Source organism: Ranitomeya variabilis, chromosome 1 (assembly GCF_051348905.1).
Source record: "Ranitomeya variabilis isolate aRanVar5 chromosome 1, aRanVar5.hap1, whole genome shotgun sequence".
In the NCBI taxonomy this organism is placed as follows: domain Eukaryota; kingdom Metazoa; phylum Chordata; class Amphibia; order Anura; family Dendrobatidae; genus Ranitomeya; species Ranitomeya variabilis.
In genome coordinates this window covers 1,161,337,577-1,161,356,554 of record NC_135232.1, presented here as the reverse complement: position 1 = coordinate 1,161,356,554, position 18,978 = coordinate 1,161,337,577, and the positions used below count along the sequence as shown (strand labels likewise).

At 47.2% G+C, this 18,978-nt stretch overlaps 2 protein-coding genes across 8 annotated transcripts in view; both read left to right on the top strand.

The window, feature by feature from the left end:
• The window catches only part of LOC143793451 (N-acetyltransferase 8F1-like), a 36,961-nt gene extending 18,290 nt beyond the window's left edge, over positions 1–18,671 (top strand). For 3 of the 7 annotated variants that reach the window (XM_077280430.1, XM_077280428.1, XM_077280429.1), the window contains one exon: positions 17,872–18,671. In XM_077280430.1, coding sequence (XP_077136545.1) covers positions 17,878–18,549 — 672 coding nt within the window. In that variant the 5' untranslated portion in view covers positions 17,872–17,877 and the 3' untranslated portion in view covers positions 18,550–18,671. Of the gene's footprint in view, positions 1–106; positions 214–16,189; positions 16,334–16,938; positions 17,032–17,871 lie in introns of those variants that run through there. The other 4 variants (XM_077280426.1, XM_077280427.1, XM_077280431.1 and 1 more) reach the window with 3 other exon arrangements.
• LOC143793450 (N-acetyltransferase 8-like) lies at positions 700–3,419 on the top strand. The gene is made up of 2 exons (XM_077280425.1): positions 700–756; positions 1,214–3,419. The coding sequence occupies exons 1-2, from the start codon at positions 739–741 to the stop codon at positions 1,892–1,894; spliced, it is 699 nt and encodes a 232-aa protein (XP_077136540.1). The 5' UTR covers positions 700–738; the 3' UTR covers positions 1,895–3,419.
• Positions 18,672–18,978: the final 307 nt, after the last annotated feature.

Genomic DNA, 18,978 nt, shown 5'->3' with positions numbered 1-18,978 from the left:
ATGAATACCTCTGTCTTCGTGTGCAGTCACCCTGTACCTACGGGGTTAATCTGGCTCAGCTCCCTGCAGATTGACCTGTTCCCTCTTTGAATGATTTTACTGGCAGAGTCCCCAGATCTCAGAGAGGAAGTGGAGCAAGCACAGGGAGGAAGCAGAGGCTGAGGACTACAACTCTCAGAGGACTACAACTCTCAGAGGACTACAACTCCCAGGGTAAGTGCCACTCATTCTAGGGCAGGGACCCCCAGGCTCTGCAGCTCTCAGGGTACGTGCCACTCATTCTAGGGCAGGGACCCCCAGGCTCTGCAGCTCTCAGGGTACGTGCCACTCATTCCAGGGCAGGGACCCCCAGGCTCTGCAGCTCTCAGGGTACGTGCCACTCATTCTAGGGCAGGGACCCCCAGGCTCTGCAGCTCTCAGGGTACGTGCCACTCATTCCAGGGCAGGGACCCCCAGGCTCTGCAGCTCTCAGGGTACGTGCCACTCATTCTAGGGCAGGGACCCCCAGGCTCTGCAGCTCTCAGGGTACGTGCCACTCATTCTAGGGCAGGGACCCCCAGGCTCTGCAGCTCATTCCAGGGCAGGGTTAGGACAGGGACCCCAGCCTTCACCCCAGATGCATTTTGTCACTTCTTTGTCATCCACATTCCTTGTTACCTAAACTTATTGCTCGGCGCTCAGGAGCCGGACCCCGAGAGGAAGGATCAATCCATTCTGCAAATCTCTGTGTTCCTGAGGATGCAGGTCAGCTCAGTGGTAAAAACGGATCAGTTTACAGAACGTCTCAATGTAGACAGGGCCCGATAAGTCCCAGCTGTCTGGGGGCCACCATAGGCAGGATACCTGTTGTCTTATTAACCACTTACAGTCTCCTGCGGGAAAGCCTTCATAGAGAGCCCCAGGACACTGCACACGAGCCCCCACATTTCTTTATTTACTCACTTAGACAGCACCATTAATTCTACAGCTTTATCATCTCTGTCCCCATTGGGGCTCACAATCTAGATTCCCTATCATTATGTCTTTGGAGTGTGAGAGGAAACACATGAAATATGGGGAGAACATACAAATTCCTGGCAGATGTAGTCCTTGGTGGGATCCAGGACCCCAGCCCTCACCTGTTCTCATTGCGTTTCTCAGCCGGTTCTTATAGCCGTTCTGATGATAACTATTCATGAGCCATCCCTCTAAGAATTACTTTCATTTCTTGCAGTGCTCCAACATGTCTGACTACTTCCTCCGACTCTACAAGGACTCTGACTACCACGAGGCCAGGGACCTGTTTGCTAGTGGCCTTAAGGAGCACATCAATAAAGCCTTCCGGCATGCTCTGTGCCTGACTCACATTTGGCTTCCAGCCTTGGCCACGATAACCCTTCCTGCGCTAAACCTCGTGTCTGTGAACACCTTCGCCCTTGCGGTTGCCTTGGCTTTGGTCACTCTGTGGTTTTGTGCCCGTTACATGTACACGTCTTACATAGATCATGTCCTCTCCGATGACATGTTGGACATTAGGAAATATTACCTGCAGCGGAACGGTTATTGTTTTTGGGTTGCGGAGTCTACAAGAGGGGAGTTCATGGGGATGATTGCCGCTCTCCCTTCTTCTGAACCCGGAGGAGAAAAATATCTGGAACTGAGACGACTCTCAGTGGTGAAGCGGCACAGGGGTAAAGGGGTCGCCAAGGTCTTGTGCAGGAGGCTCATTGACTTCGCCAGGAAGAGAGGTTGTGAGGCGGTGGTCCTGACAACCACGTTACCCCAATGGGAGGCCTGCAAAATGTACGAGAAGCTCGGCTTCAGGCTGACAGATGAATTTTACTACTCTAAGGTGCTGAGCAGAGTTGTAGACTTCAGGGTCCTGGCCTATCAGTATGATATCCCAACAGCGTAGAAGTCATACGGACCTGGAGTAGGACGCTCCGAGCCTACCTACCCCGCTTCACAAAGCCCGGACACTAAGCCTACGTATCCCGCTTCACAAAGCCCGGACACTCGCCCTACATACCCCGCTTCACAAAGCCCAGACACTCACCCTACATACCCCATTTCACAAAGCCCAGATAATCGCCCTACATACCTCACTTCACAAAGCCTGGACACTCCCTACATACCCCCCTTCACAAAGCCTGGACACAGCCTACATACTCCGCTTCACAAAGCCCAGACACTCACCCTACATACCCCGCTTCACAAAGCCCGGACACAGCCTACATACCCCATTTCACAAAGCCCAGATAATCGCCCTACATACCTCGCTTCACAAAGCCTGGACACTCCCTACATACCCCCCTTCACAAAGCCCGGACACAGCCTACATACTCCGCTTCACAAAGCCCAGACACTCACCCTACATACTCCGCTTCACAAAGCCCGGACACAGCCTACATACTCCACTTCACAAAGCCCAGACACTCACCCTACATACCCCGCTTCACAAAGCCCGGACACAGCCTACATACCCCGCTTCACAAAGCCCGGACACAGCCTACATACCCCCCTTCACAAAGCCCGGACACAGCCTACATACTCCGCTTCACAAAGCCCAGACACTCACCCTACATACCCCACTTCACAAAGCCCGGACACAGCCTACATACCCCGCTTCACAAAGCCCGGACACAGCCTACATACTCCACTTCACAAAGCCCAGACACTCACCCTACATACCCCGCTTCACAAAGCCCAGATAATCGCCCTACATACCTCGCTTCTCAAAGCCCGGATACTCACCCTACATACCCCGCTTCATAAAGCCCGGACACTCATCCTACATTCCCCGCTTCACAAAGCCTGGACACTGACCTTACATACCCCGCTTTACAAAATCCGGACACTTACCCTATTTACCCCGCTTCACAAAATCCGGACACTTACCCTATTTATCCCGCTTCACAAAGCCCGGACATGCCAAGCTTATATTTCTAATGTCCCTGGCAGTGCAGAGCTATTTCTAATGTCCCTGGTGGTGCAGTATTACTTGTAATGTCTCTGGTGGAGCACTGTTATTTCTAATGTCCCTGGTGGAGCAGTGGTGTTTGCAATGTTCCACTGTTTTGGTAGTCACACACATGGCTAATGTCCTTGGTGTTCCTAATGTCCCTGATTCCCTGGGGGTGTCTTATCTATCCAGGTCCAGACATATGATTGAGCTACAATGAAATCATCTTGTGACTGCAGTCATGAGAATCCGCACGCAGCCAGACTCGTCTCCGCTTTCTTTTCTTGTGGATCGGATGATGCGGTAATTGCTGCAGGTTCCAATGACTTAATTCATGGTGACTTGATTTATTTTTCTTATGTCTGATTTCCTCTTATTGAGGACTACGATGTATCATGTTACAAATTGACTTTACTTCTTTACATGGAATGTGAATTTTTTTAAATGAATAAAAATCTGATATTTACCAGGAAAAAAAGTTCACAAAAGTCTAGAAGAAGGACATAAGATTAGTAAATGACGAACCGTCCTGCGGTGACACAGATGGCGCCTTTCAGCGCAGTGAAGAGGTCTGTATTCTATGTTCAGAGCATTTCTGGGCCAGTGATACTGACCGATGACATTGATTAGGGGAAACCTAATGGCACTCGCATTGATCACAAGAACAAAGATGGCAAGGTCCCCTGCATGCACAACATCCACTGCCCCAGTCACAGCCTGTAAGGGTGGTGGTCTCACATGCTCACTACTGCTCCATTCCCACAAGGGACTTTGGGACCCTCATTTTCTGGATCGGTGAGGATGTCAACAATTAAATTCCTAGAAATGATAATTTAATCATTTCCGGTAGATAGGTTAGTGTATTTTGGGATCTCCCCTTTGAGATCATGAGACCCTGGGAATCTTATCTGATAAAAGGAACAAAGGGCAAAAGACACATTATGCATTAACTTGCAAAATGGCACACCTGACCTCTTAATGTGCAGAGAACGACATGTAACCGCATTCAAGTACATTAACATGGGCAGGGAAGGCAGAAGCCTTTATTGCCTCTGGGGTCTTGTCGGAATGAAAGAATATAACAAGTTTATATTGTGAGTGATCAGCGTCATGTTAAGGAATTATATCCGGAATTTGGGTGCATTAGATATGTAGACTATGGAGGATCTCTGAGCTGCAGAAGTATGTGAAATCCAAACCTGCATCAGTTACTAAGAGATTGTTGAAGAATTCATTGGGGTCTTTATGTAATTTGGAAGCAATGTATCAAAACAAAATAAGACCACTTATTGAATTAAAACAATATACCTACTTCCGCATCGTGGGGCAAGACAGGATTCCATTGTTGTACCTTGAACTAAAAAAAAAATGGAGAGAATGTAATCACAGATTGTTAGTGATCAGGACACAGCTTCATGTGGAAGAATTACAAGTGGATTTTTGATGCAGAAATCAGATATGTTGACTATTTGCATCTAACCCTTAATTATGAACTGCAGTAATCTAAATGAGTGACAATGTATGTGAACTCCAAATATGTCACAGTTTCTGTAATTGCAGTGTTAATAGGAACGTTATTTCATTTTAAAAGAACATATAAGAATGTAGTAGACACACAAGCTTCTTCCATTAGGACAATAAACAATTTCATATAATGGGGCAAAATTGAATCCCATCGCTGTACCTCGTAAGTGCAAAAGAATAATTGGTGATAGAGAGATATAAGGGGACATGTAAGGCAGTACAGCACTGTGGAGAGGATGGGTAGGGTGGTAGACAGGTTAGGAGATGTAGGGAGGTACACCATTGTGGAGAGGACAGGAAGGGTGGTAGACACATGATAAGGAGATGTAGGGTGGTGTAGCACTATGAAGAGGACAGGAAGGGTAGTAGACAAAGGTGAGGAGGAGATGTAGAGCAGTGAAGCACTGTGGAGAGGACAGGAAGGATGGTATACAGTTGAGGAGATGTAGGGTGGTGCAGCACTATGGAGAGGATGGTTAGGGTGGTAGACAGAGGTTAGGAGGAGCTGTAGGATGCTACAGCACTGTGGAGAGGACAGGTAGGGTGGTAGACAGGGGTTAGGAGGATCTGTAGGATGGTACAGCACTGTGGAGAGGACAGGTAGGGTGGTAGACAGAGGTTAGGAGATGCAGGGTGGTGCAGAGAGGACAGGAAGGGTAGTAGACAGGTGATGAGGAGATGTAGGGTAGTGTAGCACAATGGAAAGGACAGGAAGAGTGGTAGACAGGTGAGAAGGAGATGTAGGATGGTAGACAGGTGATGAGATGTAGGGCGGTGCAGCACTGTGGAGAGGACAGGAAGGGTGGTAGACAGGTGATGAGATGTAAGGTGGTGTAGCACTATGGAGAGGACAGGAAGAGTGGTAGACAGAGGTGAGGAGATGTAGGGTGGTAGACAGGTGATGAGGAGATGTAGAGCGGTGAAGCACTGTGGAGAGGACCGGAAGGGTGGTATACAGTTGAGATGTAGGGTGGTGCAGCACTATGGAGAGGATGGTTAGGGTGGTAGACAGAGGTTAGGAGGAGCTGTAGGATGGTATAGCACTGCGGAGAGGACAGGTAGGGTGGTAGACAGAGGTTAGAAAGAGCTGTAGGATGGTACAGCACTGTGGAGAGGACAGGTAGGGTGGTAGACAGGGGTTAGGAGGATGTGTAGGATGGTACAGCACTGTGGAGAGGACAGGTAGGGTGGTAGACAGGTTAGGAGGAGATGTAGGGTGGTGCAGCACTGTGGAGAGGACAGGAAGGGTAGTAGACAGGTGATGAGGAGATATAGCGTGGTGTAGCACTATGGAAAGGACAGGAAGAGTGGTAGGCAGAGATTAGGAGGAGATGTAGGATGGTAGAAAGGTGATGAGATGTAGGGCGGTGCAGCACTGTGGAGAGGACAGGAAGGGTGGTAGACAGGTGATGAGGAGATGTAAGGTGGTGTAGCACTATGGAGAGGACAGGAAGAGTGGTAGACAGAGGTGAGGAGATGTAGGGTGGTAGACAGGTGATGAGGAGATGTAGAGCAGTGCAGCCCGGGTAGAGGACCGGAAGGGTGGTATACAGTTGAGATGTAGGGTGGTGCAGCACTATGGAGAGGATGGTTAGGGTGGTAGACAGAGGTTAGGAGGAGCTGTAGGATGGTACAGCACTGCGGAGAGGACAGGTAGGGTGGTAGACAGAGGTTAGGAGGAGCTGTAGGATGGTACAGCACTGTGGAGAGGACAGGTAGGGTGGTAGACAGGTTAGGAAGAGATGTAGGGTGGTGTAGCACTATGGAGAGGACAGGAAGAATGGTAGACAGAGGAGGAGATGTAGGATGGTAGACAGGTGATGAGATGTAGGGTGGTGTAGCACTATGGAGAGGACAGGAAGAATGGTAGACAGGTGAGGAGGAGATGTAGGGTGGTAGACAGGTGATGAGATGTAGAGCGGTGAAGCACTGTGGAGAGGAAAGGAAGGATGGTATACAGGTGTGGAGATGTAGGGTGGTGCAGCACTATGGAGAGGACGGTTAGGGTGGTAGACAGAAGTTAGGAGGAGCTGTAGGATGGTACAGCACTGTGGGGAGGACAGGTAGAGTGGTAGACAGAGGTGAGGAGATGTAGGGTGGTTCAGCACTGTGGAGAGGATGGGTAAGGTGGTAGACAAGTTAGGAGGAGATGTAGGGAGGTGCAGCATTTTGGAGAGGACAGGAAGGGGTGGTAGACAGGTGATGAGGAGATGTAGGGTGGTATAGCACTACGGAGAGGACAGGAAGTGTGGTAGAGGTGAGGAGGAGATGTAGGGTGATGCAGCACTGTGGAGAGGACAGGAAGGGTGGTAGACAGGTGAGGGTGAGATGTAGGGTGGTGCAGCACTGTGGAGAGGATCGGTAGGGTGGTAGACAGAGGTGATGAGGAGATGTAGTGTGGTACAGCACTGTGGACACAATAGGTAGGTGGTAGACAGGGTGGAGAAGGAGATGTAGAGAAGTGCAGCTCTATGGATAGGATAGGTAGGTGTCAGGCAGGTGAGGAGATGTTGGGCATCACTGTGGAGAGGACTGGTAGGGTTATAGAGGTGAGGAGGAAATGTAGAGCGGTGCAGCACTGTGGAGAGGATAGGTAGACAGATAAGGAGATGTAGGGCAGTGCAGCACTGTGGAATAGACGGGTAGGTTATAGACAGATGAGGAGGAGATGTATCAAGGTGAAGCACCGTGGAGAGGATGGGTAGGGTGGTAGACAAAGGTGAGAAGGAAATGTAGGACAATGCAGCACTGTGGTGAGGTTGGGTAGGGTGTTAGACAGAGATTAGGAGATGTAGGGCAATGCAGCACTGTGGAGGAGATTGGTAAAGAGGCATTGGTGGATTGGCAAGAAATAAAGACATCAGACTTCATCACATGGCTTTAGTAATGGAGAGGGGTCTTTCAGACATCAACCCCTGGGGTTAGTAATGGAGAGAGGTCTATCAGACATTAAGATCGGAGGATAGTAATTTAGAGAGGTCTATCAGACATCAAGCCCTGGGGTTAGTAATGGAGAGGGGTCTATCAGACATCAAGCTCGGGGGATAGTAATGGAGAGAGGTGTATCAGACATCAAGCCCTGGGGTTAGCAATGGAGAGGGGTTCAGACATCAACCCCTGGGATTAGTAATGGAGAGGGGTCTATCAGACATCAATCCCTGGGGTTAGTAATGGAGAGGGGTTCAGACATCAACCCCTGGGATTAGTAATGGAGAGGGGTTCAGACATCAACCCCTCGGATTAGTAATGGAGAGGGGTCGATCAGACATCAATCCCTGCGGTTAGTAATGGAGAGAGGTCTATCAGATATCAAGCACTGGGGTTAGTAATGGAGAGGGGTCTATGAAATACCCCCATTACTAACCTGGAAATAAAAAAAAAAAACACATGTAAAGTTGATGATGACTGAGTTGCTGTCCACTTACGCTTCGACACCCTACAGGAATATCATGTCCCAATCCCAGTGTGCTGTAGGGTGTGGGGTGCATTACACTCAGGTGTGGGCCGCAGGCCTCCATCCTCAGTAGCCACAGCACAGAACTCAGGGGACACCAAGTTCTTTGCAACAAGCAAACGTTTACTCGTCAGTCTAAGTTCATCAGGGTGTAACACACAGTATCGGGCACAGCTCTTCATGTTTCTTCCTTCCTTAGTACAACGCATCTTCCGCTCTACCACTCGTTCATCCTGAACTATCTCTAAGCCCACTAACTCCGTCAGTCTCAGGAATTTCCTGTCCACTTCAGCAGTGCACCTTGGATCCATCACCTTCCGTCTTGGCGGTCCCTGTCAATCTTCCACTATACATCAGAGGACACGATGTTTTCAGCAGCCCCTATGCCAGAACTTGAGCTCCAGGTGCGACAGGGGCATTTGCTTTGGATTCAAGTAGGGCTTCCCCCTGGTTTGGATGAGTAGTACTTGCTGGCCCTAGCAGCCCACTACACCTGAACTTGGCAAGTTTTATCCATTAACTCTATCCTATAGACTGAACCTGGTGTCCTTATCTCTAGACTAATCCTGGGCCATCTGTGGAGACACGGGGGGCAACGGGCGCCCAGGTCCGCTAGCCGAAACCGCATTGACAAGGGATTGTCCCACCGAACGCCCACTCTCCCGTTAACGGCATAACCCTACTCAGACAACACAGGGTGAGGGTAAGACAGTGTGGAAATGCTTTATTGAACAACAAAGCAGGCAAATAAAGGGTCCTCGCCCCTCTGTGTCAGTCTGTAATTGTTTGATTACTGTAAGTGATATCTGTAACTTGTATGTAACCCATTCTCATGTACAGCACCATGGAATCAATGGTGCTATATAAGTAAATAATAATAATAATACATAGAACAGCCCCAGCATGGTTCCCAAGATGGTGCACACTACAGAGTCTCACCTTTCCACTGACTCCCCGGGATAGGCTACCCCACCTGTGGTACACACATAGACAGGAGTTAACGACAAGAGGAAGATGACCGTCCATTGAGTCCATACAAGGTACAAGGCCAGTTAACACGTGAGTCACCACCTGACTTATCTGAACATCTCCATGGGGCCAGGTGACCAGCGGGTCCAATCCTGGCTTTCTCCACATGTATCCATGATCTAGCATTGGTCAACGGAGCAGATCTGTATCCTTCCAACCGGAGCTGAAAACCCCTAGGTTGTTTCCTGTAGAATGATAGATCCATGTTCCATTGCAATGGAGCCATGATATTGGCTGCTGTCCTGTCTCTGGTCCTTTGGATGTATATGTCTTGGCAGAATCTTCAGCTGTCTCTCCCCCATCTCTCTGTCTCTGAGTCTCTTTATATCCAAGGCATGTAACATTTTTAGATTTACCCAGTGTCTTTCAGTACAGCATCAATATAAAGGGAAGAATGGTGATGAGATGAAGTAGCATTACTTGATTATTTAATCTATTTGCATAGTTTTTCCCTCTCTGCTTTCGCAGTCAGCAAACTGGCTCCATAATACAATGCATAATTAGCATATCAGCAAACATCACTAGTCATTAAAGATAAGCGCACACTATGTTACATGAAATATCAGCTTACAAGTCACTATTACAGGCTTACATAAGCAAAAGTCTAGACAACAGCAGATTCTTCTTGGTTTACTAAAAATAGTCATCTGAGTGATTAAGATATTTGGTTTCTTCACACTATTATCTATATATTTTCTATCTATTATCTCTCTATTATCTATCTACAGGGGCTTCACACTAAATTAGAATATCATCAAAAAGTGAATTTATTTCAGTTCTTCAATACAAAAAGTGAATCTCATGTATTCTATAGAGTCATTACACACAGAGTGATCTATTTCTGTGTTTATTTCTGTTAATGTTGATGATTATGGCTTACAGCCAATGAAAACCCAAAAGTCATTATCTCCATAAATTAGAAAACTTTATATCACTAGTTTGAAAAATGATTGTAAAATCCAAAATGTTCCCTACTGAAATGTATGTTCAGCAAATGCCCTCAATACTTGGTCGGGGCTCATCTATCTATTATATTTACCATCTACATGGATAATACATACGGATGTCACATGGTTGGTACACATGTACACTCGGATGGTACACATGGATGTCACACGGATGTCACACATGTACACATGGACAGCCAACAGAAGGCCACACTGATCGTAAAAACCGACCGTCTCACTCGTACTTTTTTTTTAATCGGACGTGTGAAGGGGTCTCATGCTGATATTCTTACTTCCCCCTTTTTGATTCTTCTTTGGATACTTTAATATATGTTTTTCCAGTAGTTGTAGCAGAGACTGATATGTGAACAAGGTCCGAGAATGCAACCGCGCAGTAAGGGCGACTCGGTGATGGCTCATAAGGGGAGTTTATTTTACAAAACAAAGAAAACTGTAGTGATAAGAAGGAAATATTACAGATGACTATCACCCGACAGATTGATAAAATATGAAGTATTCAGGCAATATTTATCTGTTCAGCTACTAAGGCTTCTTTCACACTTCAGTCGTTTGGCGTCAGTCACTTCCGACAAAGTGACGGATCGACGGATCCGTCACAATTGTTGAAAAAACGGATGTAACGGATCCGTTTTTTTGACGGATCCGTTACTCGGGGGTTGTATATACTTTTTTGAGCATGCGCAATTGAAAAAAAATGAAAAAACGGATTGGGACGACGGATCCGTCGAAATAACGGTCGCGACGGATCCGTCGCCCATAGGTGGCCATTCTATGGAATGACGGACGCGATCCGTCATTTCAACGGAGACAAAAAACGTTGCAATGACCGTCAATGTCTAGATGACGTCCGCTAAATTTTGACGCATCCGTCGCATGACGGATGGAACGGACGACCATCCGTCACAATCCGTCGCTAATGCAAGTCTATGGGGAAAAAAACTGATCCGTTTTTTGAGGAAAATGGCGGATTTAGACTGAAGCCAAACAACTGAAGTGTGAAAGAGGCCTTAGGACACTGATTAATAGATATTACCTAACGTTATTTAACCCTGGTCTCTCTATCAGGGGAACGTCAGTATTATCCTAACCGGTCGCCACTTCCCGTATAGGAACAATTCAATATACAAATAGATGATTCCACACTATGGCATACAGGACCTTTAGGGACCATGGTGCAGTCTGCTAAGGGACAAGTCCAATTCAAATTAGCAACTTTTCCCAGTTAGTACATACGCCTGCATAGGAAGCAACAGCCCGCTACACTCAGAGCTCCTTTTCTTCTTCGTTCCTCTCTGGTGATCAGCGTCTGGCTTTTGGGGCTTGACCTGAGAAGTCTGGTCTTCAGTACTTGACCTGAGAAGACTGGTCTTCGGTATTTGACCTGAGAAGTATGGTCTTCGCGGTACTTTACCTGAGTATCTGGTCTTCGGTACTCTACCTGAGAAGTCTGGTCTTCGGTACTTGACCTGAGAAGTCTGGCCTTGATTATTTGAACTGAGAAGTCTGGTCTTCGGCACTTGACCTGAGACGTCTGGTCTTCAACACTTGACCTGAGATGTCTGGTCTTCAACACTTGACCAGAGAAGTCTGGTTTACGTTTAAGGCTGTTTATGCATACTCTTCCTTTCATATCCTGGCGCCAACTGCGTCTCTCCGTCATCATCCCGGCCTTTTATATTTAGCAACTGTACCACAGCTGTCACTTGATCCGGCGTCCTCTTCAAATTCTTCCCTCAGGAACCATTCATCCTTCAGTTCCTGTTAGGCAGAAACCCAGTCTCATAGCAACTTGCGAGCAAAGTACCAAAAAGGTACACTTAGCCACAAAAAGAAAAACCACTCCCAAAATTGCATAGCAAAAAAGGAGAAGGAGTGTTTGTTTTTCAAAAATGCATACAAAATGTTCTTGACACAATTGGACAAACAATAACCTAACATGTAAAAAGTGCAAATAAGGACACGCAGTAGTGACACCCAGCAGTGTACACACATGTAGTCACCAACTGTTAGACTAAAGGTAAGATGTGCCATATAGATATAAACCATCATGAAAGAGTGCTTGTAATTAAATGTTAACCACCTGCCCCGCTCTACTAAGGGGTCTTAGTATATGAGGATCAGTGGTATGTAAAGGCATACTCAGTCAGGCGCTGAAGAGGTTAGTCATGTATTGTAACCTAAGTTACTACATAATATAAGACAGAATAGAATGGATCATCTTATCTGAACGAATAGACATTTGGGCAAATCACACAGACATTTAACAACCCCGACGTGCGTGTCGCTTGTTCAGTATGCCATGCTTTCTCAAGCGGAGGTGCTATAGTGCTTTCAAACAGGACCTTTGGTATCCCAGGTAACCGGTCACATGAGAGTCATGTGACTGGGTTACTCTCTGGCTATAATGTGTTGGCGCATGCGCTCCCAAGCAGCCGCACGGCTCCCACGTGACTCGGCATGAGCGTCCAAACGCGCACGAGTCGCAGCGAGGTGGTTGCCGTAGCTCCCAGTCGAGTGCCAAGGATGCCGTGGTGCTGGATATCGCGGGGCGGAAGCAGGGAGCAGATGAGCGCACATCAGCCTTACTGAGAACTCAAACCTCAGATAGAATTTAACCATTAGTTGCTCTTATTCCATACCGGTTCCAAGGTAAACAGAGAGGGGGTCACTTATAGAGGGGCTGCATTTTGTACAGTAGTGACGTTACATTGATATTGACAGCGTTCTTTTCACTTTACTTTTCTCCCCTATTTCATCTTTGTGTAAGGCTACTTTCACACATCAGTTTTTTTGTCGTCAGGCACAATCCGGCGAATTTTGAAAAAAAAAGAGCGACTCCAGAATGGAAAATGCATGATTTGTTTAAAAAAATGGAATCCGTCACCGGATTCCATCATTTGAGCTCACGTTTCACCCTTTTTTCGCTGGATCCGTTGCTGTCTGTTTTTTCGACGGACAGAAAAAACGTTCCTATGTCCGTTCTCTCCGGCCGCCGGAAAACAGATTTTCAACAGATCCGGCAATAAACAGATGAAATGTAAGGCCATCCGTCACAATCCGGCACGAATACAAGTCTATGAGAAAAAAACAGATCCGGAGGCAAATTTTACCGGATCCGTTTTTTTTTCAAAATTCGCCAGATTGTGCCTGGCGGCAAAAGACTGATGTGTACGAGCAGCTTAAGAGACCGAAGGTTTAGGCAAAGGTTCATAGTGGCCAAGGACGTGACAATGGCTGTAGTTTCCTTATCTTGTCAGAAGAGAAGATGGATCAGAAGGCTAAGAGAGAAACAAAGTGCAAAAACTGTGAAAAAGAAAAATCACATAAACATACAAACAAAAGTTAAAAACTCTGTTCAAAGTTAAAGCAGGATGGAACACAATGTATTGTTTGGTGTATCTGGAAGAGTCCTATTATAAGAAGGGAGCACAATGTAAGGACTTGTTCAAACCGTCCGGTTTCATGGTCCCCAGTGTGACCATTAGTGTTGAGCGATACCGTCCGATACTTGAAAGTATCGGTATCGGAAAGTATCGGCCGATACCGGCAAAGTATCGGATCCAATCCGATACCGATACCCGATACCAATACAAGTCAATGGGACTCAAGTATCGGACGGTATTCCTGATGGTTCCCAGGGCCTGAAGGAGAGGAAACTCTCCTTCAGGCCCTGGGAACCATATTAATGTGTAAAATAAAGAATTAAAATAAAAAATATTGCTATACTCACCTCACCGAGGGAACCGGCAGCGTTGTTTGCTTAAAATGCGCGCTTTTCCTTCCTTCCGTGACGTCACGGCTTCTGATTGGTCGCTTGCCGCCCATGTGGCCGCGACGCGACCAATCACAGCAAGCCGTGACGTAAATTTCAGGTCCTTCTAGGCATTCAGTATTTTAAAATTACGTTCCGGCTTTGTGATTGGTCGCGTCGCGGTCACATGGGCGACGCGACCAATCACAAGCCGTGACGTCACGGGAGGCAGGAGACGCGCGCATTTTAAGCAAACAACGCTGCCGGTTCCCTCGGTGAGGTCCAGGCTGCGTCGGAGAGGTGAGTATAGCAATATTTTTTATTTTAATTCTTTCTTTTACACATTAATGTTGTTTCGATACCGATACCCGATACCACAAAAGTATCGGATCTCGGTATCGGAATTCCGATACCCGCAAGTATCGGCCGATACCCGATACTTGCGGTATCGGAATGCTCAACACTAGTGACGATCCATTTAAGCTCACACCGAGCCAGGAGCTGCTTGGTAGTGCTGCCTGTGGAGATACATATGTCAGTGGGTGCTCTCATCTGTTGGCCCGGCTGCCTTTAGCAAGACTGTGTGGACCAGGGCTCATAGCACTGAATGCCCGCTCTATCTCCCCGTGGGCAATACACTACACAAACAACACAGGGTGAGGGTAAAACAGTGTGGCAATACTTTATTGAACCACAACACCCAATAGCAAACAGAACAGTCCCAGCAAAAAACCCAAGATGGTGCAAATTACAGAGTCTCACCCTTCCGCTGACTCGCCGTGATAATGGCAGATGTTATGTCAGAGCTCCCAGTGTCGCTACCCCACCTGTAAAACACACAGAGAGGAGGTAACAACAAGCGAAGGAAGATGACAGTCCATACAAGGTACAAGGCCAGATGACCGGAGGGTCACAACCTGGCTTCTCCGAACATCTCCATGGAACCAGGTGACCATCGGGTCCAATCCTAGCTTTCTCCAAACGTATCCATCATTCAGTGATGGTCAAATGTGGCAGCTCTGTATTACTTCAGTTGGAATGATGATGCCATGACTTCTGTAATGTAGGCACCCTGAACACAGGCAGATCTTCCTTTTTATAGGTCACACTCTCATTCAGTCATTCCACCACAGGCTTGGGGGAAGGAGGTAGGAGGCCATCACTCACTGCAGGACTGTGCAAACAACATGCATAGATTGTCCTTCATATTACAGAGCACCAAGGAGTCATCAACATATTAACAACATTCAAACATTGTGCCTTTGTTTCTCAAAGATTGCAGAACAATACTAGGACAAATACAATAGATAATCAGCAGACAGTCAACAGATGTCAGCCAGTGAATTCATTACAAGGGCCAGCAGTCATTCTCACATGAACTCTAGCTCATGTCCCTGGGCCTACTGAAATAATATGTCTGGATAATGCAGATTAAAAGCGATATCGCCACACCGCCCCTTATCCCAATGTGAACAGTATCAATGCCGATGACCATGAATCCCCTCGAATCACAATTTTGAATGGCTCTAAAGTGCCAGGGGATGGTTTTTAGCTCAGAAAGGTCGGCCACTGTCTTGGCCGCACCAATGTCCCGCACATGCTCCCGCACTCTTACCCGAAGTTCTCTAGATGTAGGCCCCACATAAATAAGGGGCTATATAAATACCATAAGTGATTGTTATGGGTACAATAGGGCTACGTCCACTCCTCTTAATCATCCCCTGTATCAGTAAGAAGAGGGAGAAGGGGGATGAGAAAATCTGCTTCATCTCTGTTTATTCACGAGTGGGACAATATGAGAACCATCCTTACAAGCACTGGCCTTTACTGAGCAGTGAACCCTCCTTGGGTCCCTCTCTGGCTAACCATTCACTGATATCCCCACGTACATCAAAAAACCCTAAAAGATCTGTTCATGAGAAGCCATTATGTTACACCAGCTGTTACCCCCTTTGGCTCAAGAGGACCCTCAAGGGCTGTTTCAACTGGGCCACTGTCTTGCCTGCGCCAATGTCCTTCGCTGCACCTCGTTCCATTCTGCAGATGGTAAGAAACACTTTCAAATTAGAGAACTCGTCTCCTGCAGTGGTATGAATGTAACTTACTATGCCACCTGCAGCTGCCCACTCATTTATGTGGGACTTACATCAAGAGAACTTAGGGTAAGAGTGCGGGAGCATGTGCGGGACATTGGTGTGGCCAAGAGCCGTCCACAATTGTGACCCAAGGGGATTCATGGCCATCGGCATCAATACTGTTCACACTGGGATAAGGGGCAGCAATACCGAGCAGCTCCTGGCCCAGTGTGACCTTAAATGGATTGTCACACTGGTGACCATGAAACCGGACGGTCTGAACGAGTCCTTACATTGTGCTCCCTTCTTATAATAGGACTCATCCAGATACACCAAACAATACATTGTGTTCCCTCCTGCTTTAACTTTGAACAGAGTTTTTAAATTTTACGTTTTATTTGTATACCTATGTGATTTTTCTTTTTCACAGTTTTTGCACTTTCCCATCTTCTCTTCTGGCAAGATAAGGAAAACTACAGCCATTGTCACGTCCTTGGCCACTATGAACCTTTGCCTAAACCTGCGGTCTCCTACACAAAGATGAAAGCGAGGGGAGAAAAGTAAAGGGAAAAGAACGCTGTCAATATCAATGTAACGTCACTACTCTATAAAGTGCAGCCCCTCTATAGGTGACCCGCTCTCTGCTTACCTTGGAACCGCTGTGGAATAAGAGCAACAAATGGTTAAATTCTGAGGCTTGAGTTCACAGTAAAGCTGATGTGCGAATGCGCTCATCTGCTCCCTGCTTCCGCCCCACGATACCCAGCACCACTGCATCCTTGGAACTTGACTGGGAGCTATGGCAACCGCCTCGCTTCCACTCGTGCGCGCTTGGATGCTCATGCCGAGTCACGTGGGAGTGGTGCGGCTGGTTGGGAGTGGTGCGGCTGCTTGGGAGCACATGCGCCGACTCATTATAGCCGGAGAGTAACCCAGTCATGTGACTCTCATGGGACCGGTTGCCTGGGATACAAAAGGTCCTGTTTGAGAGCACTATAGCGCCTCCCCTTGAGAAAGCATGGCATACTGAACAAGCGAAACGCGCGTTGGGGTTGTTAAATGTCTGTGGGATTTGCCCAAATGTCTATTCGTTCAGGTAAGATGATCCATTCTATACTGCCTTATAAATAACATTTTGTATGCACTCCTCCTTCTCCTTCTCCTTTTTTGCTATCCTTCCGTTCCTGCCTGTCCAGTCCAACCAGCAAATGGCGACATTTACTTGCAAATGCTGTGTGATGTTGAGTGGGTGCATCTTCTGCTCATCAGCCCCTTACTGATACACAACGGTGAGTTCTGGACGACACGTACAACATCCACAATCAAAAAATGGAGGTGTCTTACACGATTAGGGCTCATTTCCACATGCGAGTCACACGTCCGTATCTCGCATGTGGAAACCAAGCTGTGGAGCCGGCACTCCAGAGAGGAGCGTGCGGCCGCATAGGAACACATGGAGCTGCACAGCTCCGCTCCTGAGTGCCGGCGCCAGAGCTTGGTTTCCACATGCGAGATACGGACGTGTGACTCGCATGTGGAAATGAGCCCTTAGTGTATTGGCAGATATCTGCTTAAACCTTCATGGGACCGGGAGCTTGATGTCCTCCATGTGCAGACAAGAAGTGGCCACACGTAGAGGAATGAGCTTACTAGTGCGTCCACCTTTCCTCTGCCAGGAGAGGACATGGACTGTACTATGCAACCCTCAAGGACTGAGCTCTCGTAAGGGGTATCTATGAGCAGCACTAGATAATCTGTTAGTGGTAAAGACTCAACGGACGCCATATTCTGTACTATATACTGTACCGGGACAATGTATGGCACGCTTCCAACACTGTGTGGCAGGTAATGGGCAGTCATTAGCACTTTGTGGCTCTATTCTGGTATTTGTTGTGCTTCTTGACACATGTGAACACAATATGGCATTATGTGACCATTGTGGGAGTATGATCCTCTATGGGCAACGTATGAGAACTATATGAAGGCAATGGGTGCTGTACGGCTTTCGTAGTCTCCATGTTCACTATTTGTCAGGAGACTGTATGGCAATGATTTATGGGCCTGCCCTTGTATGTGGCATGTGCAGTCCATAACCTGCAGGATATCTCACAGTTCCCCTTCTCTTGCAGGAAATCATGTCTGAATACCAGATCCGGCTCTACAAGGACTCTGACTATGAAAGCGTTCGAGAGATCTTTGCTCATGGCATAACTGAACATACCGCCAAAGCTTTCCATTTTTCACTCCGTCTCCCACATATCTGGGCCATTTTTGTGGTGACGTTCCTTCTATTCTCACATATCACTGGGTCACTACTGCTGTCCATTTTAGCTGTGATCATTGATATTGGCTTCCTATTTCTTATCAATAAGTACATCTTTGTGTCCTATGTCCAGCACAGTCTGGATGACGACATGTTGGACATTCAGAAATATTACTTTCAGAGAGACGGTTACTGCTTTTGGGTGGCGGAGTCTTCAGGAGAAATAGCAGGGATGGTGGCTGCGGTCCCACCAGATCATCCCAGAGGAGAGAGACAAGTGGAACTCAAGAGGATGTCCGTACCCAGAAAATACCGGGGCAAGGGAATCGCAAAGGCCTTATGCAGGATGGTCATTGACTTTGCTCGGGAGAGAGGCTGTGAGGCGGTGATCTTGGAGACCTCATACCCTCAAGTTGATGCCTGGCGGATGTATGAGAAGATGGGTTTTAAGAGAATGAGAACCTTCTTTGCCCCGTCACTGATGGCAAAATTAATTGGCTTTACATTACTGTTCTACCGGTATGATCTTCCCGTTCACAGGTGAAAAGTACAGAAATGTCAAAAGTCTCAGGTTTTGATATAGATCGAACAAGATTAATTTGGAGGAACCTGAGCTCCTAGAAAGTCATTCCTGTTACTCACCATTAAAAAACTGGAAATATAAAACTCTTGTTTTCCTGTTCTATGAAGTAAGATGTTTTAGAAGGATTAAAGAATGTGCGAGGGAGAGTGTAGGTCCTAAAGATCATGAGGGATATCTGTCACTTCAGTGAGGAGGTAAAGGCAAACTACTGTATAAGGGCCGAGCCAGACAGTGCGGTGCCGGTGTGACATCCTTGCTAAAGCTCTGCCTTTCCAGACTGAGCCAAAAGCCACCATTGTGCAACAAAACATTGGTACTATTGGCGGGGGAAAAATATTGGCCAGATGAAGCCAGATCCACTGTCTAGTCCTCCCTGTAATAACAAACACT